Source organism: Fringilla coelebs, assembly GCF_963513975.1.
Source record: "Fringilla coelebs genome assembly, chromosome: 7".
Classification (NCBI taxonomy): Eukaryota; Metazoa; Chordata; class Aves; order Passeriformes; family Fringillidae; genus Fringilla; species Fringilla coelebs.
In genome coordinates, this window is record NC_140035.1 from 25163828 (window position 1) to 25189743 (window position 25916).

Sequence of the window (25916 nt, forward strand, 5' to 3'; positions counted from 1 at the left end):
ATGATATAAATTTTATTATAGAACAAAATATGGCAGATTATATAATAATCCCGACAGTATAATATTAAGGTGTTAAATATTTGTGTTACTTCTTAAACTTCCAGATTATTTTCTTTCAAACAAAAGTCAGAACAACTGAAGCTGACTAGGCTTTATGGAATTAGGCAGTGCTTGACTGTTAGTTGTGCCTTCAGAATATTATTGACCCAATTGTGTTTTCTCCTGAGAAGTAAAGGGAGGAGAGAATCTGGTTCATTTAGTGTTTCACGTGAGAATGAAATAGGTCACAGCATCATCTAGTAAAGACTTGAAAACCTTGCTCCAACACCTTTATGGTTAAACCCCTTTGCTTCCCTCTCTGCACGGCCAATTTTGAGTCTATTACTTTTCACTACCACCCTTTTAATTTTTTTCCTTTTTTTCTTTTCTCTTTTTGTTTTCATTTGTAATGAACTAACTTCTGCCTCACTGGGAGTCTTCTTACATCTTCAAATGCTTTGATAATTTAAAACTACCCTGGCTGTCTCAGCATCTTAACAGCACTGGGTCTATGATTGTTCCTTGTGGCTTGATTTTTGGGAGACAGTCACTGAATGTACTGTGAAAGGTCATGTATTTTCTCTGAGTGAGGAGAGAGACCCCAGGTCCACACTTAACTCCTCTCTAAGGAAAGCAATGAGCTGTGCCTGCTAGGAGGTGTTCAGGGACCATGGGGAGAGTTGATTAAGGTTGATATGGGCAGTGGCACCAGTGGGAATTGGTAGCATTTCTGAAGTGCACCAGCTTTGGACGTGTGAGAAGGGAGTGGTAGTCTGACTGGTCCTTCTGACACTACAAATCTGGTATTCCTCTCCAAATTCCTCCCCAGTCTCTGGTTGGTGATTGGCTCATGCAGGTAATAGGGTTGTACTCCAGCAGAAAATTCTTGCTGTTCTCTGTGGAATTCCAGAAAATACCTAATGGCTTTCTCTGAGGAATTAAGGATATGCTCCTATAGTTTACTGCAATTCTTTTCTCACTTGAGCTTTGTCTAAAGCTTAGTTTATGTTAAAAGTTTGACAGGATTCCAGCATGCTTGGTCTGCATTGTCTTACAGGCATTTGTATTCAGTTTTGTTTAGTCTGGTGTTACTCAATCACATCCTTGATGCTCTCAGCTGCTTCTGATAAGCAGTCCTGTGTCAGCTGCAAATGCATTAATCACCTTATCAAAGAAAGGCCCATCAGTTGTAAATAAAACAATCTTAGATGGTTTCTAGATACAGTGCTGAAGTGCTGGCTGCCCTTGGAGATGCAAATCATTTTTTGTTGAAGATCTGGTATCCTTCAGTGCTGAGTTTGTCACAAACTTGAATTGTGTTAATTTGCAGCCAGCCCCATTTTTATCTGTAGCTGTACTGAATGATTTGAATTTTAGGGATTATCAGTTTTTGTTGGCAAAATAAGAGTATTGTTCACTCATTTAACCTGGACTTCACTTTTGAAATACAATACTCTTTTACACATGCCTTTCTTACTTTAAGTTTTTTCCCCTCTCATTTTTTATGTGAAAAATGACAGTTTAAAGGAGTAGTTTTAGAGTTCTGTCTGGCCACTTAATGTTGAATTGTAAGAAATCATGGCTATGGTCTTTAGCCCCCCAGTGTTACCTTTAGGTAATCAAACAACAAGCCAGACTTAGTGCTAATTAATTACTTGCCAGGTGCCTGGACCTGAGAAGCAGTTTGCTTATTAACATAAAAATACTACTCTGAATATTGTAGATAATATTTGACAAGGAGGACTTGGCATATGAAAGGTAAGCCTTAGAATCTTGTAGGTTTATTTAGAGGAATATTGTTCTGGCACTTTTATGTTAATTTGCACAAGGTTGAGTCTTTTGTGTTTCTGCATTGTTGAAGCTGCCTAATCTAATGCACTTGAAAAGCTAAAGGATATTCTTAGTTTATAACTGGAGATCAGTTTGCACTTACATTTGTATAGTTAGCTTGGATTCAGTGCCTGGCATACAGTGTGCTCCACTTTTAACTGAGGCTTTGAAGGGGACGTTTTGGCTGGTTGTTACAAGTGCAGTGTGCAGACCGCTGTATAAATGTGTATCTCCAGCTTTCTTTGTAAAACTAAAACAGGCATATGTGGCCTTCTTAAATGCTGGAGTGTAATGTAAAGGTGGGCTATGTGATCCTCTACTGATATATTCTCTGCATGCTGCTTTATTCAGGTAATATTCAGACAGCTATATTCAGAGAGTGGTTTTTCATTCACATTCAGATTCAGTATAAAATCAGAATGCTCTTATTTTTGAAGGGTTCTAGTGCTGCAAGTCAAGGACAAGTTGGAGTGTCAGTTGAAGTAATCTGGGTCTTTTTTGATTTATATATCTGTTCTCTGACAAACAGAGAATTCCCTGATAGGGAGATTAGGAGCACCTTTTTCTGTTTTCTTCCTCAGACTAAATATGGGGGATAGGTATTTTTTCCCCCTGCGTATTCAACTGCCAGGATAAACCAACTTTCTCCTTTTTCCTTTCTGATTACAGTGAAATGCCTTCCCTGCCTTGTGTGAAAATGAAGACTTAATTATTAATACATATTCCTAGTAATTTCTCAAAACATAATAATTTAAAGATGGCTAAAGGACAAGAAATTTTCTAGTCCCTCTTTGCCAAAACTATCTCTGAAAGCCAGTAGAGACTCACTGTCCTTCCTTCTGCTGTGACCTAAAGGATGCAAGTGTCAAGTGACTCATGTGGGAGAGTTCTTTTCCCTGTGCTCCCCTTGTTTAAAGCCTGTGTGAAGAACTTCCACATTCGTGTTCTGTGGTTTGTCTCCTAGGGTCTCAGGCCAGGATCTTTATCTTCAAATGTGATCTGGGACATTTTTAACAGATGCAACTGTGTATATAACCAGTGTGTCGGGTTCCTTGTAGCTCACATCTCCACCTTGAGAGCTCTCTGATATCTAAGCCTATCTTGCTGTAACGAGGTGGCTCTTATAGTACCTCTTTGAGTTTCTGTCTTCCCAAGGAAAACACAATGTGTTAACTGTACATGAAAATGAATCAGAAGGAAAAAAGTGCAAGAAGGATGAGTTTTATACCTCCAAAATGAAGTTTAGTATATGGTGGTGTGAGGACAACATGTGAAGACAGAAAGGAGAGATCATGAGTCCTTGCTGTTGTGTTTTGGCTACTAGTCATGGTAATACTTGGTCCTGTTACTTTCTCAGAGCATAATAATTTGAAAACTGCTAAAGATCAAGAAATATTCTGGGTCCCTCTGGTGACTAGGGATTGACTAATGGTGTTTTGGACCATTTAGCCTGTCAATGATAAAGCTGGTGGTGAGCTGTACTTGTGCTGTGTTAGGCCTCATTCCAAAGACTAGAAGGAAGCTCTGCTTTTGGTTGTTCACTGTGCCTGGGAAGAGCAAGAGAAGATTTTTCTGCTTTTTTCGGGATTGGTAACAGATTTGTGACAAAAGCAATCTGTGGTAGTCCACCGGCTTCATGCATGAATTGTTTGGCTGTCTGTTTTGTGCTCTTGCCATCCTTACGGGCCTGCCGGCCAGTGTGACCAGACTGCAACAACTGCAAGTGCACTGAGATAAACCCCATGTTTCTGACGAAGATAAATGTTTCTCTGCTGACCTGATCTGAGTAGTTCCCCTTTTGGCAACAGGTTTTTAGTGCCTTCAAAGACAGAAACTTTAAAAATGGAGTATTTAAAATGGTCTTAACGTAAATTACTGTATTTTCAGAACTCCTTTTCTTCTTTCCACCATTTGGCTGTATCACATCTCATCATGATTTGAAAAAAGAGGTGCTTGAGGGAAGAATACGTTTTCCACAACTAGTATTAATAGATAAAATTAATGAATCTGAACAAAAATTTATAATGTATGAAAATACATAGAATGAGATTTAATGAGATTTAATTTTTTCAATAGTTTATTTACAGGAAATTGTTTCCTATAGTTTGAAAAGAGATCCTTCTAAACAGGAGAAATTTTGTTGTTTTGAAGAAAATAATCTTTAATTCACCTCATACTTGAATATTTAATTCATTCCTTTTAGGAGTAAAATTTCTTCTATGTTATCTTACTGTGTGAAGAAAGCTTCCTAACCTATCTAAAAAAATCAAAATGTGTGCTTTGGTCAGAAGCAAAGCATCATGGGTATAACAACTTAGACTGGCGTTACTTCTTGTGATCATGAAGTTTGAAAGCTTGCTAGACCTGCTAAATTTATTGTGAAAAGCGAAGAGCTTTGTCTTCTATGTACTCCCAAGTTTGCTTGCAATGAACGTCTTTCTCTTACCCATCACCCCAGTTAAGAGTGAATTCCTCTCTGAAGAGCCTTCCTTGTGAGGCTTTATTTTTATAGTACTTTATTTCATCTGGAGGACAGATTAGGAAGCATCCCTTACAGTCACCTTTCTAAGACTATTTCTGCTGGATGGCCTTCTGTGTTTCCTCTAGCTTTATTTCTGGATGCTTAAAAGCAGTTTCTCTCAGAGCAGACTACCTTGTCCTTTGCCCTTGCCTCAGCTTTAATTCCTGTCCTTGAGCTCACTCAGTATAGATCTTTCTTTAATATTAATAACTTGAGAGAATGTGTGTCACTCCAGCTGGTAGAAGGCTATAAAGAAGTTTTATCTTCTCTCTAGCATCCTGCAGCATTTTCACTTCTAATACAAGCAGAGTGTTGGTGAAGGAGAACAATAGCACTATGAAATACACAAGGAATATTTTTTACTATCTCACTGTGTTGTAGCATGTTTCTCTTCCTTGTATTATCTTAAAAATTTCTGCTGCTTTTGAATTTCTAACAGGAAAGGGTTAAAAATATGTTGGTTAATGTTATGCTATAACGACAATGTAATTAATTAGATGTAAGAATTTATTTTTTCAACAGTGAGACCTAGAAATATGAGCTTGTAACGTCCTCTGCTATGTGTAATGTAAACTAAACTCTGGAAGCTTCCTGAGCAGTGAAACCTAAATACTGCTTTATCTCTATTTTTTGAAGTTTGTGAAAAGAAGACCCAATTTGTACTCAGTTACAAGTGTGTGTGTGTAAATATATATGTGTGTATGAAGTATACTCATGTGCTTCATATAGGGAAGCTTCTTCAGATCAGGTCTGTGCCAGGAATTGCTGCATTCAGTAGTGTCTGGAACAGACTTAATCCCTTGTGCAGATAACTGTTCATCTTTGATTTTTACAGAAGCTTCTTGTGGCTCCTTTTATTCCATTAAAATGTTATGTCTGTAACCTACAATATTGTATGCAATGATACAATTCTACATTTGTACATATGAGGAGAGTAGAAGTGGTGGTTGTTTGCCTGCTTTATGGATGGGGTGTGATGCATAGTGGGGCATTTGGCTTTTTCCCGGGGGGTTCTCTTAGGCTGTACAAGGACATCAGTGCATGCATGTTGTGTTGTTGTTGAGCTCTAACTGTTCAGCTCCAGACTGTGATAGTCTGTAGTGTGCAGCGTTTGCTTTGCAATCAGCTCTTGATTTTGGAAATTCAGTATTTGCATTGCTGTAAAAACAGAGCCCCATCTCCACCATAGTTGAAGATGACACCCCTGTTGGTGGCAGTTGAGATGAAGTTTGAATGAAGTACCACTTCAGGCTTGTTTGGAGGTGGCTTTGGTAAGCAAACCAAAAATGCTCAAGGCTCTTCTAATTCAGTGATAAACTTTGAGAAGGATTTCGAGATCAAGTTTGAGCCTGTGACCAATCTCATCCATATGTTCCTCTCCAAGTTGCTTTTTGTGCTCTGCTCCCCCAGCTGTGGTCTGAGGGTAAGTAATGCTTGTGGGAGGATAGAATGTAAGAAAATAGAGATAGTGCAGAAGGTAATCTCACCCCTGAGGAGTTGCTGTACTAATTACCAAAGATTAGGAACATGCCTGCCCTTAACCAGGCCGCAGCTGTGTCCAGTGAGGATGAGTGCTATAAAAGAGTGGGTTACCTGGTTGAGAGGCAATATGAAGTTTTTTGACTGTGCTGTGAAGGAGTCAGTGCTGTGAGGAGCTGTGCATGAGAAATCACTGAGAAGGTATGAGAGCTTTGCAATAAGATGACAACACTCATGAGAAATCACCTAGAAGTTATGGGAGCTTTGCAATAAGATGACAACAAATACTTGGTGCTGTTTGGCTGTGTGTAATGAGGCTACACTGTGTAGCCTTAAAATGCTTATAGAAATCTTTAAATACTACTTAATATATTGAGTTAATGCATCACATTGCAATTTATAATCTAAAAATGGTAAGGTAATCTAAATACCTCTTTTACTGACCTTAACCTAAAATATCCCTTTATCAGAAAATATTTTACGATTATGGGATTTTTAGTTTTACTTTTACACTGTCCGAGTGACAGAAAACAATATGACCAGACGCCACTCCTTCTCCCAAGTTTGACCTAGCATTTATTCCCTTGTTGTGTATGTGGAACAGGCATATATGATTTCCATTTTCATGCTGTATTTCACTGAAGTCTGTTTGCTCTAGTGAAGCATTGATGTGGAGGTACTTCAGAAATATCAGTACAAGCAGTAATTTTAAGTCAGTCCTAATTCTGATTTTTTTTAAGTGTATCCTATTGTTACTATATTAAATTAAAAATTCCAGTAGAGGGTTTGCTATTAATTTTATGCGTTCTGCACAGTGGAACAAAATACAGCCTCAAACAATAATTAATTGTGAAATCATTAAGTGGTGGTGTTTATTTTATTGATGGTCAGCTGAAACATATTTAAACTTGTTTGGATTCTTTCGCTCATTAACAGTCAGAAATACCCAGTGTGGATTGTAACATTTATTAGGTATGTTGCCTAGCTTTCAGAAAAGGAGACTGGTACTTTTCTGTCTGAGTTGGGAACAAAAAGAATTAAGAATGCACTCCAGCTTTCTGATACATAAAAATGTGAATCTATTGATTTATTTAAAAACCTAACAATAAATGGGAATACTTTAATTATAAATTCATTGGGTTTTCAATTGTGTGTTAACTGAAAATAAATGCATAGAAGAATTCTTGAACCTATTTTAGACTATTTGAACAGTGATGGTGTTGTATTAGGTAGTAACAGCTAAGTCAGGATTCTGTGACAAAATGAATGTCAAGCCCATTTTTTATAATTTATGTCACTTCTCTGCCTACATTGCACTTGTGCATTCGTGTGACCTGGCTTTAATTTAACATTTGGTAAATATTTGCATAGTAATTCTTAAAGTGTTCTCCCACATATAAAGGAAATGATGATAAACAGCTTTTAAGTGGCTTGATGTTAAATGCAAACATGACTTGCACCCTAAGGTAAAATGCACATCAGAGTAACTGTTCAATATTCATTTGCCAAGTGCTGTTATGAATTATACCAGGTAACATAGTCATACGTCTTCTTTACGTAGGGTTTTACAAGTTTGTACCTCAGCTGAATTTCTGCCTAGGCATCATGTACTGTGCTGTAAGAGCTACTCCCCACTTGTGATGCTAGGATTTTTTGGGACCGTAGTTTGTATTTTCTTCAAGATGGACTTTCTAACAGGAGAGCATTTAGGAGCACAGATAGATTCAGGTAATCATACCTGATTGCTGCCCAGAGCTTCCAGGCTCTATTAGTGTTTTATTTTTACAAGAGGCTTTTTTATTTTTTAAAACTTAAGTATTTCTTTTTAAGCTTGTCAAGTTTTAATGATGATGATGAAGAAGATACAGTGAAGAATCATTCTAGACACTGTCATTAATTAGAAGAAGATTACAATCTCAAGCTAGAGAAACTTAAAGAAACAATCTATCATCTAAAAAAACCCTCCAAAACTTGTCCTGGTATTTTAGAGTGCAGTTGTTAGACTTTTTTTTACTTTATAATTCATAGTTTCTCAGCAAGTGCCTTCTCAGTAAGTATGCTCTTAATCTCTTCCCTGATCAAAAATGGGGTGATATCCAGCATTTGCTGCTTTCAGCAGGTGAGAAGTGTTTTTTTTGTTGAAGCTGTCTGGCACTGACCCCTTTGCACAGTCTGTCATCTATGTTACTGGGTTCTGCCTTTCACCATGCAGGAGACATTGTAGAATCAGGAAACTGTTTTGCAAGACTTCCAGTCATATACTTTATGAACTATAAAGTTACTCTGTTACTTTAGAAGAGCAATCTCCTTCCTAGGAGTTTTAAAACACATGGAAACCTGAAGTGTTCTTGATGCCCCTTTTGATTATTCTATCATATAAGAACCTTAAAATAGGACAGTCCTTTTCCTGAGCAAGTTTCATTTTCTCTGATAATGATTCTTGGATGTACCATGGTTATGTTTTGGACCCGTTCTACTCCCTTTGAGCTCTAAAGAATGTACAAAATGTGAGTTTGTGCATATGCATGTGGATACAGTGCTGTTTGGAACTTTAGATACTCAACTTTTGGGTCTGCTGGTAGTTTATAGCTTGTTTTAAGTGATGAGTTGTCTAAAATATTAATGTTTTACTTAGTGAAACTGTCTGGACTCCTGGTGCAAGCAAAGAAACATGGAAGAAATGGATATATAGATTTTAGTTGTTGTTGGTTTTTTGGTCTTTTTGGTTGTTGTTTGGTTTTTTTGTGTGGACACTTTGTATCCCATGCATGGCAGTGTTTGGAGTTCACTGAAAGAGAAAATGTTCTCTGACTTCGAAATCTTTTTTGAATGGCCAAGTGTGTTTGCTGGTCAGATGAACCATTGTTACTTTTGTGACTCTGTGGATGATAACCTGGGCTATCTAGCAGTAGTTTGCTTCATCAAACAAGTTTATGCAAAGCTCCCTGCCCCCCAGCATGGGTCTTTAACTTTCAGGGATGAAGTTCATGTAAGCTAATAGAAGCCATTCGCATTTTAATTTCTGAGGCAGCAAGTATTCAGTGTTGCTTTAGTCTATGCTGGTTATTGTAACTGGGGAGTCCTTGAGATCTGAAGGTTGTTCTGTGTTCATACTGTGTGTACCTGAGCCACAGTATGTGTCTAAGCCATTAAGTATTTTTCTTCAAAACAAACTGTGAATCTTGCTCTGTTTTAGTTCTTGTATTTCAGTGTGAATTGTCCTTGTTTTCTTTTGAAGAATCTTACATTGGCTACACTTGTTCCAAAAGATTGGTGAGGAATGGCATCTTCTGTACTTTGAGACTTTTAGAGATGTTCTCTTGATATTGTCACTAATAAAAACAGTTAAATTACTGTTTTTGCTGTGCCCCAAAGTAAAAGAGGGTTAAGAATTGGTTAAATTTAATGTAGTTTAGGGTGGCTGTGTGTCTTGAGCTTATGTCCTGCCAATTTGCATCATTCTATTTGGACAATAGGGTTTTACACTTGTTTTTTCTTTGTTTCTGTTTCAATGACACATCTCTGTTGGTACAGTTACTGAATCACAAATAGAAGTGAACACTGAAAGCAAAATATTCTAATCAGCTGTGTATTTTTTAACTTCAGCTTTATTCTTAACACTTCAACAGCATAATGCAGCAGGTTTTAATGTATCTTCAGCCAAATAGGTTAGCCACAGAAGTTTGTCCAGTTAAGAGGAGTGATTTTCAATTATGCTGTTTTAATGCTGTTAACTATTAAAAGCTTTGTGGTTGCATTAGTTTAAAGGCTCAGGAGGAACATCTGTAGCTACTGATGTGTTCTGGTTTTAGAGTATCATATTTTGGAATTTTATTGTTAGGGTCAAACTAATACTCTTTTTTCAAGGTAACTGCATTAGGTAAATTGTATAATCTCAATTAACCTGCTTATTTATTGCATAAAGGTACGTTTCTGTTCTGCCTTTTCATCTTAGAATTTTATGGTTAAGGTAAAAATACCTAAGCCTTGGGCTTAAAGATAGAAATTTGAACTGTAATGGTTTTCCATACTTTGCCACTTTACAGAGAAAAAAGCATATTAATTGATACTCTTAAATTTTGTAATTTTGAACATGTGATACCTAGAATGAACAACCATTTGCTATTTCACAAATGGGTGTTTTCATTGCAAAATGAAATAACTATAGTAAGAGATAAATTAGAAATTAAATGGACATGTTACAAATAGACATACTTTTAGATGCTTAATTGGTGTGGTTGTTACACAGCTGTACTGTATCTAGTTACACTTAACCCTCAGTTGCAGGTCATCAGTGGTCATCTTTTTTTGTCCCATTTCTGAAACATTCCTCAAAGCTGTGTGTGTGCATGCCCCTTTCCTGGCTCTTAATTTTAGCATATTCTGGCCACTCTCCATAATATTTGATGGAGGATTCAAATGTGCTTTATAATCCTAACCAGGCGTGTTTTCTTTCTTCATTGTGCTGCAGCAGATGCAGTGTTCTTCAGTGCTGATAGCTCAGTGTACTCACACATGTCAGTGTGACTCACTGAGCTGCCATGTGCTCATTAAACCACAAGAACTGGTCCTAGGAGGATAAGTCTTAACTAAGGCAGTTCAGCCATAAACACCACTTGGAAGTTGTGTACACAGGTAGCTGGTATAGTCTGGGGGGAGTGGCTACAGACTGTGTGTCTGCTCTCTCATTTTCTTTTTCCTGTCAGGCAGAATTTGCTGTTGAGCAGTACACTCTGAGCCTTTTGGCTTCAGGGTCAGTAGAATGATGGCTGAACTCCTGGTTATTGAAGTGAAGGAGTTAATAATGTATGAAGAAAGCATTCATTTTGGAGAATTAATCCAATCCCTGTTAATATGGTACACAGTGTTGCATTGGAATTTGAGAGTATTTATTTGTGAAAGCCAAGTGGAATTTACTTATTCATTTGGGATTTCTTGCCACTATAGGATTATATGCCTCCTCAGAGAAAGAAATGATGGATGTGTTTTATATGTCTAAAAATATGTGGATACGCCTCCCCACAACCTGTCAGGAGGGGTGCATGTCGATCCATACATATATTTATTTATTTGTTTGTGCTGATAATAACCAAAGTATTCTATCTATAAAGTATTGTAAAACAAAAAGAACATTTTTTTTTTTTAGTTTTTAAAATTTACTATTCAAAATAGATAAAGATTGATAAGGAAATAAAAATGTATGTTTTAAAGATTTTTTTGTGTAGTGTTTCGTAGGTATTGTCTTGTTTTTCATCTGTAGTTTTCATTTGCTCTGTTTCAATTTTGAGTAGTGGCTCCAGTCTTCTACCTTGTGACTATAGAGGGAAGTAGGTGGAAAATTAGTGGGACACGACTGCTATGTCTGACAGCACTGAAATCATGCAAGGGTAGTTTAAGAAGTCTTGGATCTGTCTTACAGGATCCAGCTTCCTGGGTAAATATTCACCACCTGGAGTATACAGATGGAGGAATCCTGGACCCAGATGATGTGCTGGCAGATGTTGTGGAAGACAAAGATAAGGTAAAGCTTGTATGAAAATGTTATGTGTCTTTTCAAATAACAAATGCTGCTTTCTCATTTCTTGGATATATGGCAGGTGAAATGGATGTTAAATATTCTTAAACACATCTGCCCATAACTACTGTAACTCTCCCCTTCTGGTGTAGAATGGGGGAGTGGGAAGCATGACCCAAGCAGGGAGAAGAGAAGCCTAGCAGTTCACTTAGGGCTTAACCTTTTCAAGCAGTTCTGTGTTTCTTTTTATTTCTATATTCATATACCATGGTGAAAAATGTGGGTTTTACAAGAATTTTTTTTTATGCCACTTAAAAATAAATGCCACGTAATATCTTCTATAATCTCTTCCTTTGAATGGAATTAAGTTTTTGAGAATCATTCAAATGTCATGGTTGAGTGTGGCAAAATAGACAAGTCCTGTGATGACAAGAACAGTTACTTGATCTGTTAAATTTTGGGAGGAGTTCCTATGATTTGCTACTGAAAAGTCTGAGCAGGCTGCTTATTCATTTTAAAAGCTGTGTGTTTCTAAATTTCAATTAAAATATGACACATTTCTTGTCTGAGTAGTGGTAACTGCAGAAAAACCTCTTTTTATTTTTAATTGTCAGAAAAATTTAGTTTTGGGAAACTTCTTGGTGACTTATTCAGCATAGAGAAGGAGAGGTATTATTTATAAACTTTGCTGATTTTATCTTTTTTTTCTTCATAAAATCAGAGGGAAAAAAAAATTAGTGGCTTGAAACTGAAGATCCAAATATGGGATATACCTGTGCTTTTAGACAAATTGCTTTGTCTATTTAAAGAGCCATGTGCTTGATGACTTAAAAAATAATTTAGTATGTTGCAAACAGAATTGCTAGTTTTTTATGCAGTGTTGATTCTTCAATGACTTAATACAAAGCAGAACATTTTGCTTATGATTAATGGGATGCTGCTTCCTTGTATCTTAGAAAATTGTTTAGGGTATACTTCAGTGTCATTTTAGGGTGGTTTGTGTGGGAATTTTTAAAAACAGTGGAACTCTGTTATAAATTCTTTTTATCATATTTGTTTCACGCTTGTCCATATTTACTGAAAGTCTACTTAAGACACCTTAACACTTTTTTTTTTCCAGGAGTGTTTGGAGACAAAAGGATTAAGTTCTTGAAATTGAACAGCTAGGTATAAAGAATAAGACTATAAACATAAGATGTCATAAAATGAGATATTACATCAAAGAGAAATGTTTTGCTGGTCTCTTTAGTTAATGAAAATTAGTACATTTACCCAGGATTTTCTCTGAGGTACTGATAGAGGAACTCTTGTGAAAATGTGAGCATTAATACACAGAATATTTGATATGCCATGTAGTTTTTAACTTGTGACCAGAGCCTTTGCTATACCTTGTCAGTGGCTGTCACTGGTTGAGTAGGTGTAGCTGAATAAGCTTCTAGGTCACAGCTGTGGGTCTAAGCTTCCTCAGTTATGACAGTGCTAAGTGAGGCTCTGAGGCTGCCTTAGGGAAAACTTGCAGGGAAACTTGAATCTTACTCTTTGAAGTGGTCTGGTGTGGTTTAGGAATACAGCAAACTCCTCAATTTCTCTTCCTCTGATATCTCAATTACAGGGGATGTATCACTGTCATCTTATTTTCTTCAGAGTAGCTTGGTGAAACAGGAATAAGAGAGTTGCTGAGCAGAGCAGCTGCAGTGAAAAATCAGATTTTTTTTTGATTAAAGTAAGGGAGAATGTTGTAAGGGATCTGCTGGTCTGAGAGGTTGAAGAGTTCTTTCATTTGAGAGTGGGATTAGGCCATAGCATATGTAAGGAGCTGTCCATGCTACCTGCTTACAAAGTTTGATATGATCTGATATCAAAGAACCAGCCCTATAAAAGGCTTACAAATAGTTTTGATAGCTTTACTGTGGCCTGTTAGTCTTTGAGCCTTTACCAGTGTTATTTCACACTGAGAATCTCTACTAGGGGATCTTTAAGCTTTGCAAAAAAGGGGAGGAGATACTCAGATCAGATTGACCTGCTATCTTATTTGGTGTTTAAAGTCCCTGAATAGATGAAGGAATTGTGGGTACATTTATCTGTGCTCTGCTTGTGTTTGGTTATGATTATCTGTATATGCAGTAAATGAATAGGCCACAGGTTTGTTGCTCTCTTGTCATTGTCATCCTTTGCTGTGCATCCGAGCCAGTGACACAGTTTCACATTAAATCAGTCACTCTATAAAAATAAGCTTGCACTTAACCTCAGTGCCTTTAACCAAAGGTGTGTTTAGCACTGCTTACCATCAAACTCTTCTTCAGTGGCAGAGAAAACGCTGCAGCTTTTTGAAGCGATAATCTGCTCTAGATCCTACTTTGATAGCAGTAAATTAGCAGTTTCTTCAGAGGAAAATGTCTTTGCTAATCTATTGAATTCTTTCATTGTGACAACAAAACAGGGAGAGTGCTATCAGATATAATTTATTTGGAATTTCAAAAGCTTTTGACAGTCCTTAACAATAGACTGTTAAGGAGGCACAACTACTCATGAGGTAAGCAGCAAGTGCTGTGGTGGGTTAGTGAACAAATGAGAAGGAACTAAAAAACAGGGTAAATGATGAAGTTCCAACCCTGAAGTAATGGCACTGGAATGTGTAATGCCCATCACTGGGCGTGGCAGTGGTTTTGAGCTCTGCTTACATTAACTTCCTGACTTCCTCTTGAACTCCAGATTACTCAAAGTTCAACTGTGCAGCTGTCAACTGCACAGTTATGCTGGACAGAGTGGCATTTTTTAATTGCCTGTAAAACAGATCTAAATTAGTATTACATGTGCTTGGTAACATGTCATGTGAAAATGCTTTGGAAATTCTGCTGGCTGGGAGTTCTTCTTGCTGCTGTTGCCTCAGCAATAATCTGTGACCTAAATTGGATGTCCAAAGCTAGTTGACATAGTTCTTTAGAATAGCTTTAAAATAGCTTGTTTTCAGTGCATTTTCCAGCAATTGGTTCATGTCCTGATAATCTGAATGATGAATAAATTAAAATCCCCAAATTTTGTCACTTGAACAAGAACATGCTATTTAAATTGTCTGATTTTAATGTTGAAGTTATAAATAGAGTCCTCTTTGTATACTTAACAGATTTCCCACTTGAAATGAACTCTTCAGCAAGAAAATGTTCTGAGAAATTTTCTTTACTATGTAAAAGAGTACAAAATGTTTCCTTTCATAGCATTGTGTACATGGAGCCCTGTGCTTGGCACATATCTGAAATGCATAAACTTAATGTAACCATCTAGGCTTCCTGCTGATGTTTATATGGAATCATGTTTTCACATACTAGCAAACACCTGGGGAGGCTAAGAGGATGTAATGAAAGTCTGTGTTAAAACTTGCTTTGCTTGTAGGACAAAAAGCTTCCTCAATCAGAACAGGTCTGCTTTCTGAATAAAAGTAGAGGTCTACGGGGAAAATACACTTTCTATCAAACTTTATATGTGTATATGTGTTCATATTTTGACAGGATTAAGTACAAGCAAAACATGGTTACAGGTGTGCTTTTTCAACAGAGCCCTTCTGAAGTAGGAGATGGTGGTCTGCTGTCAGGGTGCTGCGTTTTTCTTTGGGTTGTTTTGATTTTGTTTTGTTGGGTTTTTTCATCTGTTTGTTTGCTTTTGTGTCTTTTTCTTGTTGCTTGGTAGTTTTTGGTTTTTGTGGATATCTTGGGTGTTGTTTTGTAAGACTGTTTGCAAGGGCAGTATTGCAGTAGCTGCAGTTGAGCCAGCAAAGCTGCTGAACATTTTTGTAAAGGTACTTTTTCTGATCAGTGCTGATGGCAAAAGATTAGGCATGTCATCCTAGGAGGTGATGTGGGTTTAAGCTCTCCAGAGACTTGTTTGTTGGCTGCTCCGCTGCTAATGGGGGTTGGGGGGGTGTTGTGTGGTGTGGGGTGGTTTTTTTAGGAGTGGAAGGAATAAAAGAAGTCATTGTGATGGGCAGTGTGCTGACACTGAAATAGCAGGATACCAATATGATCTTAGAAATTAGTTTTTTCTTGGGTATCTTCTTTGTTAAGTATAGATGAGTAGGGGTTTTTAACAGCAGCAGAAGCTTTTGAAGGACACAAAGCAACGTCAATGAAATGCTGAAATAGTGACACTGCATCAAGATTTGTAGTGACTGCAACTGTCATTTAAGTGTTTCTAATGATGATATCAAGTAAATGGTATGAATTAAGTGTATTTTAGCTAAGCATTTAATGAAATATTAAATAGGAAAATCAATGAATTCTTTCTTCTCAACTCACTACAGCAGAAGTGCAATATTGAAAAAACATGTCTACTGGATGGTCTCCTAATGCTAGGGAAATCAGCTGCTGGCTGTTCAAAATGGCTATTGGGCCCATGCATGCTCCTGATAAGAAGCTCAATATCTGGCTGAAGGTTTTGTCACAGATACTAAGTCACTCTTTGAAGCCCTACTTCAGACAGAAGCCTTTGCAGGTAGCTTTAGTTTCAGTGATGATTTTGCAGGCATGAGGCTGGTTTGGAGAAGATTTTTCAACAAAGCAATTAAAATGAAGCAGATATGAACTTCAAGACTGATTTAATCATACAAAAGAAATGTTTTTCCAGGTATATATATATGCTGACAGGCGTGTTTTCTGCCAGTGGATTTGGAACTTTTTTGTTGTTTGCAGGCAGGTTTAGTCACTGGGAGTGAAGGCTATCTGGGTTTAGCACTATAGCGCAGTGATTTTTTGACCTGGGTTTGACTCTGTAGACCTTGAGGGTTGTCATTTTGACTGTGAAAGTGATGGCATACTCTAATGTGCGATGTGTATTTAAGTTATAACGAACTAATTCCACCTTTGATCAGTTTCTGTTCTATTCAACCATCAAATTCCTCATGAAACAGAAGTAAATCAGAGCTACTGTAACCCTTAGGTAAATATAGAAGCTCTGACTGAAGACAGTGAGGTAAAGGAAAATTTCTGCATCAAGATGAAAAATAGCAACATTATGTGAGAATGAGAAGGGGGCAAGTGGATAGAAATGTCTCAGTAGTTTAAATAAAGGTCTAGGATATTCTGAGGCAGTTTCACCTCACATGGAATCACATGGCACTGCTGCTTTAAAAGCTTCCCTTGGATGTAGGTGGCAGAGGCCTCAATACTGTTTTAAGTTACCTCCCAGTGTGTCAGCAGAGCCTGTAAATGTCGTGCTTTACAGCTTTTTTGTTGTATGGCTTGATTCTCAAATAGATGATCCATGCAAGTAATGCATACTTAAGTTAGAGAAAAGCTGTTCAAACTCTAGACTTCAGTGTAATTGAGCTCTCTAGGGAAGAGAGACTTTTTATGTGGGCAGATAGGTGACAGGACAAGCGGGAAGGTTTCTATAGTGAAGGAGGAGACAGATGAGATATCAGGAGCAAATTCTTCAGTGGGAGGGTGGTGAGGCACTGGTGCAAGTTGTCCAGAGAAGCTGTGGATGCCTCATTCCTGGCAGTGTTCAAGGCTAGGCTGGATGGGGCTCTGAGCACGTCCTCGTCTGGTGGATGGAGTCTATGCCCATGGCAGGGGGATGGAACTGGATAATCTTTTATGTTCCCTTCCAACCAAAACCTGCTATGATTTTTCCTTGATTTTAATAATGACTTTTCTTGTCATCTTGACAAGGCTTTTGGACTCATTCAAAAGGAGAGCACTGATGCTTGCTAAGAGTTTCCACCGAGTTTGTCTAGGGTTTACCAATAGTTGAAAATCAATCAAACAAAAAAAGGCATTGGGGCTGGGGTCATTCTTATAGAGAAACTGTAGACCTTGATTTGCTGGCCCTTCAATGAACTAAGATGGAGTTTTGTTTTTGCTATTGACAAAATAATATGTAAACCAGTCAAGCTGCAGCTTATTTTTGAAAACATGTTTTCGCACTTTCCAGGAGGAAAAAGTTTCATGCAATTTTGAGCCAGTGCTTGTTTAGGAAACAGATGTCTGATTTCACTCTTGTGTAGTAGGATGCGCTGCAAGCCACCATGTATGTATAAATATATATAAAAAGGATGTTTTGGTAGGAGTTGGTCTGTTTATTTCTGACATAGGGTCTGAACTGTAAATACCAGGGGGAGGGGTCACAAATCACCGTCGTTAGTACTTACTAAGCAACACTTTATTTCAGTAATGCGCTGTCTTTTAGAATACAGATTATGAAGCTTTGCATTTTTATGAAATTTGTTTTAATTTATTGCTGCAGAGGTGCCATGCATTATTCAAGATTATAAAATGATTTGGATTTCAGGAGCATTTGGATTTGCTGATGAGGATTTCAAGCTGTGTAATTATGAAACTGTATGCACATGGGTTGGAAGTTCAGAACTCATTAGCGTAATCATTGAAATAACCATTTTTAAAGTGTGGTATTACATTCTGGGGTGTGCAATTACACTATCATGTGCTTCTGGTTACTGGAAACATTCTTGTTACAAACTTTAGGTCTAGCAATATGCTTCAAGATAAGTTTGTAGCTTTAGAAACAGATACATGGTCAGATGTTGCTTAGGTTGTTAAAGAAAATTAGTTTTATAGACTCAGAGCTGTAGCATGGTGCCTGTTTGCATAAATTTGCCTCCTGTTTATCTTAGAAGAATTTATAAGATCTTACAAATTTAGTGATGTATAATGTATTTTTTCTTAAAATAGATATTTTGTAACATCTTGCAATGGTTACTTATTTCGGCTCTACCTACTTCAACAGTAGTGTGTGCATGAAGGTTCCTACCAGATGGACTCCTCAGTTTTATTTTTTTCCAGTGGAATGTTTGTGTTTGAACATTCTGAACTGTGAACTCTTTCTCTGAACATCTGTAACTACCAGATTTTTTCCAAAAAGTGATAAGTATTCCATTATTTGTTTCAGATTAAAAAAAGAAAAAAGTTAAATATCTGTGACAGAAGATCTGTGACACTAATAAAATTCCTGATAGTTTTGGAATAAGATTTTCTATTTAAATGCTAAATGGGAGGGTTTTGGAGTAAAAATTCTCTTCATGTAAATCTTCATGCAAACTTGTGCTTTTTCTAGTTTGGTGTTCTTTTGATCCTTCTATCTGATCTGTATTTTGGCTCTTCAGAATATTAAAAACACAGAAATGCAGAAGGTTTGGGACCTGGATCTCTTAGTTTTTGGGGAGTATTCAGCTGTATAGCTGTGACACTTTCTCTTGACCTGAAAATGTGGTTTGTCATCTGGGCACTGAGTACTGTAGCTAATTGGTGATCTGACAAGTGAAGCTGTCTGGTTTCTGTTCCTTGCACAATGGGGTGGAGGGAGTGAGGGAGGTCATTCTAAGTGCATCTGGCCACAATGAACTAAATGAACATTCAAATTTCCTGATGAAAAGAAGCTTAATATCTCTGTGTAATCACAACCTGGTGGAAGAGTTACTCCTTCTTAGTGATTTTCATTGATGTAACAAATATTTCGAATTATGCATACACGTGTTGATGCTTAAGTGCCTTTAAGTACACACATGTTAATGCTTACCAAAGGAGTAATATGCATTATTAAATGCTGTAGCCTTGTGGTGGTAAGATAATTTGGTGGATTGTCTTGCTATATAAAGTAAGCCAAGCTCTTAAATACTTCCACATAGTGGTTCAATTATGATCTGTTTTGGAAGCTGAGAGAATTGGGGTTGTTCAGCCTGGAGAAAAGGCGGCTTTGAGGAGATTCATTGCCACCGTTCAGTACTTTAAAGGGGGTCTGTAAGAAAGGTGGGGATGAAATTTTTTAGCAAGGCCTGTTACAGTAGGACAGGAGGTGATGGTTTGAAACTGAAAGACCAATTTAGACTAGATGGCAAAGAAGGAAGCTTTTACAATGGTGGTGGTAAAACATTAGAGCAGGGTGTTCAGAGAGGTGGCAGATGTCCCCTCTGTGGAAACACTGAAGTCAAGTTGAATAGGTTTCTGGACAACCTGATGTAGCTGAGGATGTCCCTGTCTGTGGCAGCAGGGATGACCTAGATCACCTTTAAAGGTCCTTTGCAACTGAAACTATTTATGATACTACTGTAGCTCGTGTCCTGTTTAGATGGAATGAGGGAGTGAGTTTTTTTCCTTTTTACAGTTGGGGCTCCAAAGATTCTTTCAATACAAGGAGTTAAACACCCACTGTGATATACTTTGTTTCCTAGTGGTGAAGGAGAAGTTTTGTATTGGTATTTCATTCCTTTTCAGAAGTGACTGTGCTCTGGCCTGATGAATTGATGTTGGTCCAGGTACAGTTTTGGGAAAATGCTTTAGTATTGTAAGGTTTCCTTATTTTAGATCAGTACACAACTCCTGTATTGAATTCTGTTCTTCTAAGTCCTGTGACTCCTTCCTTCAGAAAGTTAAAGCTTGTTTAAAGTTTTGAAACACTGGTAGAAATCTCACCTATATTTCAGCAGTTACAAACAATTTGGGATTTATGTTTTGGCACTCTCCATTTGCAATGGGGGTAGTGTACTAGGGAGATGCCTAATACCACTGCTATTGTGAAAGCAAATACCTCCTACAAGTCTTAAAATCAGCTCAATTCTTGTGTGCAGGTTTGAGTCATCAACCCTTATTTTATTTAGGGCATAGTGGCCATATTTGAGGAAAATACATTGTAAATTGCCTTTGAAAATGCACATATAGAACCTTGCCCACATAGAATCTTGCAAAGCTGCAAACCTTGCAAAATTTCTTGATGTATGCAATATGAAGTTTAACAGAAAGTCTACCCTAGTTTAACTTCAAAAGGCAGAGAAGGGCACTGGCTCCATACTTCAGCTCAGGAGGCAGCTTTGTGGCTGAAGCATAGCAGACTTTTATTAAAGTGCCAGGTAAGTGGGAGTTAGTTCCTTCCTTGCAGGGTGGAGAGGCTTATGTGTGTGTAAGGCTGTAGGGATAGAGACATATAGACCTTTGATATACCTGTTGTACAGTAAATATCTTCTGAGAAGGTGTAAAAATAAGAGAATATGCCTTTATCTCTTTGAGAGTTTAGAAATATCTTCTGCAAAGCACCAGAACACTGACTGTGTTCATAAACTGCTTACAACTTTTATGGTGGATGTTTAACCGGGAAGGAGGCTCAGGGGAGACCTTTTTTCTCTCTACACCTTTGTAAAAGGAAGTTGTAGTAAGGTGGGTCAGTGTCTTCTCCCAGGTAGTAAGTAATAGGACAGCAGAAATAGTGTCAAGTTGCAGGCAAAATTGAGATTGGATGTTAGAAAAAAAATTCTTCACCAAAAGGGTGGTCAAGCATTAGAACAGGCTGCCCAGGGAAGAGGTTGGGTCACCATCCCTGAAGGTATTTAAAAGGTGCATGTATGTGGCACTTACAAACATGGTTTAGTGGTGGGCTTGGCAGTGCTGAGTTAATGCTTGGATTCTGTTATCTTGAAGGTCTTTTCCAGCCTAAATTATTCTATAATTCTGTTCAGTATTAATGCTTTCTTGTTCTCTTATTCTGTGACAATGGAGTTAATAGTAAAATTGAGTCAATTTGAAGGCTCAAGTCGTGAGGGATTTTAGTTTTACTCTCTTTCTTCAAAGACAGATGGAACAGTAGTTCAGGAATGTCAGTAAAAAAATAAATTATTTAAGTTATTCACAATTACATATTAAAGGGTCAAGATATAATGCTGCCACTACGTAGTTAAAGTTCAGCTAATTAGCAAAAAAAAAAAAAAATCATTAAAAAAATCCTTAAATAAAAATGTGCAGTCAGGAAAATATTGTAAGAAGAAATATCCAGGAGTAAGCAGTCTAGTTGAAGAAAAAGATGTAATGTTAAAATACTCTGAATTTTCTAGAATGAGAATATTTTTTCTGTGCTGACACCTTCTACAAGCCCTTTTGCTGATTTTGTTCAATAATGATTTCACATGTAACTGTTCTTTAGGGATTTTGAGCCTTTTTTGCTTCAAAATTGGATGATGCTATTACGAGCTGTTCTCTCATTGTTGTAGTGGTGGTAGTCCAGTCCTCCTTTTTTTAGTCCTGACACTTTTGAGACATTTGACAGCATCCTTGTTTTTGAAGATTCTTTCCCTGTTATGAGAGATGCTAGGTAATCCAGAAGTCACAAGCTCGAGAAGCAGAATTAAGAAAAACATTTTGAATATATGCTAACATTTTTGGGCAGCATGTGTTCTGAAGTGTATAAAGGCTGTTCTAACTTTAGGGTTGTGTAGCAAAACTATTCACAAAGGATGCCAGATGATTCCTTAAGTTCAAGGTTGTTTTTCAGTAGTAGATGATGCTTTTCTTTTTACATACATCTTTGATTGTCTAGTTTGTTTTCTTTTGGGGTTTAGCTCATGCTCAAACTCTTTATTTTCTAGTGGTATACCTGTCTATTTTTATAACTGAAAGTGGCTGTTGGAAAGAAGGAAAGTCAACAATATTTTCTTCATGTCTGAAGGGTTTCCAGCTTTCAGGACTTCTCCACGTTATCTGAAAATAAGGTTTTGCAAATCACTCAGATTTGAGAATCAACATGTGGTGCCTGAATTTTAAGAATCATTGGAATTTATCTGTTGTTTGGAACCATTTTGGACAAGTGTGAAAGAAGCGGTGTGAAGAGCAAAGATGTGGTTTTTAGAGTAGGCTTGCCATTGCCTTTGCTGACAACAGGGACTGTTGTGGAGATGGAAGCAATGTATCTCCAGAACAGCTGGTGGTGGACTGAGTTCACAGAGGAGGACAGACATTTCTGACTGCCAAAAGTCTCTGTTCCTGGAGGAAGATGAGGCTGAGAACTGTGAGTTCGACTGTGCCAGTGCTTTCTGCTGTTATTTTACCACCTAAGGTAACAGCAGAAAGTAGTGACACGGTTTCTCCTGTGGCCAGAGAGCAGCTGCAGAAATGCAGACTTCTGAGAGGTTGTCATGTACTGTTCCCTCTTTTGGGACAGAATGCCGGAACTAGAGAAAAAATTTAGGACATCTAGGCTAACTTTAGCTTGTTCTTCCTTCCTGTACCAGAAGAACCCTTAGGATAAAAAACATTTGATAAAGCACTGCATGATAATTGTAGCTGAATACAATATAGCCTTTACTTGCCATATATTTAAAATACGTTTATGTTAGCCAAATGATGTAAAATGTTGATTGCAAACAATATATGGCAAAGGGTAGTTCTAAAAATGAAGTTGATTTATTTTTACCTTGGTAGAAGCTTCATTTGTGGATGCTTTTTGTTGAAAATTGAGTTAAAACTAGCAATAGTCAAAATGCATGAACAGCTAGCTAGCTACAGATGTGCGTTATATGGTTTCCTGGAACAGCATTCAAATAGTACATTGCATTATACCATTGTTTTTGTAGAGCTGCATTTCTTTATGTGATTTGTGATTTTTTACTTATTAAAACTAGATAATTTTCAGTTCAGAGGGTTTTTTTTTGGTTATTATCTTCCTGACGAAGCCATTTCATGTCTTTTTTGCTTTTTCAAACAAAATAAGAGCTAACTTTTCGATGAACTCAAGTTATATGCTTATGTAATTATTTAGCAGGCTATAGTAATTATAGTAATTAGGGTTTTTTTTTTAAAGTGTACCTTTTCCAATGCATTTTTAACTTTAAGGTGTAATTCTCAAGGATAATAAAATGCACCACAGTAGATCATGCAATCAAGTTAATGTAATCACATTGCTAATAATTTTCTTGGAAGAACTTCTATTAGAGAAGATGAAGACTTGCTCTTATTTTGCTGAAGAAATGTCTTCATTTGCTGTTGATTGAGGTCCTAAGCTTAAGCTGCTAGGTTAAGCTTGACCCAGTGGCACTTTCAAGTTATGATTGCTTGCCTTCCTTGGACTACACAAAGATTACTGACTGATAAGAAATCAAAGAGCTGAATTTCAGAGTACTGAGATTTTCCTGATCTTAATGTTTTACGTGTTTAAAATCTGAGGAATCTTTCATATGGTGCTAATGCATTTTATATTAACACTTCTGAAAGTTTTTCTTAGAAGACATGTTTCTTACATCGTTTTATGTTCAGCCTTTAAGGAAGGTTTTTCCAAAACTTTCCTTTATATCTAATATCTCCCTGTAGCAGTCAAAGCCTCAAGGAAAAAATGTGTGTGATCAAGAAGTTCCTGTGGGTCAGTGTAGAATAATGATAGTGAGATGGACAAACAATGCAGCAACAGGAATTAGGTGTCTTAAGGTACTTTGCTGTCCCTTTGTGCCATTGGAGCTAAACTGCTAAAGGTAGATATGAAATGTATTATATAAGGAGCTTTGATCACCATGTGTGGTATATTTAGTTTTCAAGTTACCAGATCTTGTATGAAGCTAAAACTACCCACTGACTTTATTTGTAATCCTTGTATAGCACTGTAGTTCTTATTTCTATGCCTCCTTCCTGCAAACTGGTTATAGTAACTGTTAAATATATAAGCTGTTAAATAAAGGAGTGAAGAATTTCAATTCCTCCTTTTGGATAACAGCATCTATTTTGTTATTCTGAATAGTAGCGGCATTCACTTAATGGCTATTTAAGTAACACCTTCACAGCTAGAATACTATTGAGTCTCATGTATAAACACAACCTGGAAAAGTAAATTCATTCGGAGAGAGTGGTAGTTAATCCAAGAAATAAAATACGAAGTGCACTTCAGCAAAGATAGGTTCTTTTTTCTTGTGTATAAGATTTCCCTTCTTTGTGAAGATGAAAGAATACGCAGATAAAACATTTTTGTGTTTAGAATCCCTTCCTCAAAAACCTTCTCTGCTCCATCCAGCCCCCACAAAGCTAGCCTGAGATACAGCAAGGGACATGTAGCTATATAGGGTCTCTTTACATCTTACATAAGTGATTCACATTCCCATTTCCCTATAGCCATTTTAGAATGGCTATGGTCCTAGTCTTCTCATGCAAAAGGGAGGATGGCAGCAGTTGTGTACAGCTGTGCTTCTGTAGCCTTTTCAGTTTCCTTTGTCTCTGGATAAGGGGCTTTTACTTTAATAGCTGAAGGCTCCTCTTCCAGAAGAGGCACTCATAGACAGTGAATGATTCTTAGGCTTAGTTTTGCCTTAGCTGTGGTTTGGTGGCAGCCTTGAGCCAACCTAAGTGTGCATTTGCTTTCGAATATATGGTTTTGTCGTTCCCCACCCAGTCCTGATGGTCTTGCTCTCTGAACCGTACAGGAGCAGTTCTGCATTGAAACTAATTTGACACAAGCATAAAACCTAATTGTTTTTACCTAGAACAATTTTCCAAATTAATTCCTTTTGTGGGCTCTGTTTTTGCCAGAAGTGGTAAGAGGCAGTGGTTCTGGGTAGGGGAAGGTGTTGGCTGATAGCATTTATGAAGTGGTCATGCTGCTGTGGTACATTGGGAGTTGAGTCCTGTTCTTTGCTTGCAAACATTACAGGAAGAACTTAAGTTCCAAGTTGTGTTGCTAAGCAATAATGCACTAGAATTGGACAATAAATGCCCTTGAGAAAATAGGACCATCTTTCACTCCTTTGACTGTGCTTCTCTGAGCTGGGCTTTCTTTGTTGTAGTACCTCACAGGTTCCAGAAATTTTGTTGCCATTTCACAGTCTAATTTTTGCCACTGTCCTCTGATCAAGGAAATTCCATTTGTCCCTCGGAAGGTAGGGAATATATGAATAATTTATATAATAACTTAGAAATTGTGATTGAACATGTAGTAAGAACTGCTCTATACCACTTCATGTACCTTCCTACTCTGGCTGTTGCTCTTGTATCCAGTTTGCTTGGAAGTTCTGTCTGTTCCCATGGAAGAAGGTATCTGCTGGCATAGCCTCTCATCTTGCCCTGCAGGTCTGGCTCTTAAAGAGGTTTTAGAATTAGGTTTTAGGACAGGTGTGTGGGCGTTTAAAAAAAATAAATCTGTATACTGCTTCATCCAAATGTCATTTGGCAACCAAAAAGCTGTATTTCATGAAGTCAAAAATATTGCAGAAGACCTGTTTTTCACCTCCTTGGACCAAAAAATAAAAAGATGTGGAGAATTATGCTGCAGCAGAAAGGGCTTTGTAGCTATGCTGATTAGCTGTGCTGCTTCAAAGTTTAGAAAACTTGATGATTGGTCACCATATAGGGGAGGAAAACCTGATAATTGCAGCAGTTGGAACTTCAACTTTCCTTCATTAAAACTAATGAGGATATGAATAATTCTACAGTTTGGAGGTCTGAAAAGCAGTACAAGACCTGGAAATAGAGACTGTGGGTGGACTGAAAAGCCTGTTCTTGTGCTGTGATACTTAATTGATCAACAACTGTTTCAAAAATCCAAACTTGGACATTCTTGTCATCAGGCACTGGGAAAGTTATGTCAAAAGGTTCAGAATGCTCTGGATCATTATAAGCGTTGCCCATCAAGTGTTTGTGGGCTGCCTGGTTTTCTGCTTTAATTAACCATATTTTGGTAGTAGAACTGAGATTGAAAGTTAATGTGCACCAATATTGTAGAAGACCTAGCTGGCTGGTAACCTCAGAGCAGGAAACTAAAGTTGAGGATGACTAGCTTCCTGGT

The 25916-nt window shown here is 37.4% G+C and overlaps 1 protein-coding gene across 2 annotated transcripts in view; it reads left to right on the forward strand.

Moving 5' to 3' along the window:
- Positions 1-25916, forward strand: part of PARD3B (par-3 family cell polarity regulator beta) — a 383490-nt gene that overhangs the window by 14108 nt on the left and 343466 nt on the right. For both annotated transcript variants that reach the window (XM_084209781.1, XM_084209782.1), the window contains exon 2: positions 11289-11390. In XM_084209781.1, the coding sequence (XP_084065907.1) occupies positions 11289-11390 (102 nt within the window). The remainder of the gene's footprint in view (positions 1-11288; positions 11391-25916) is intronic.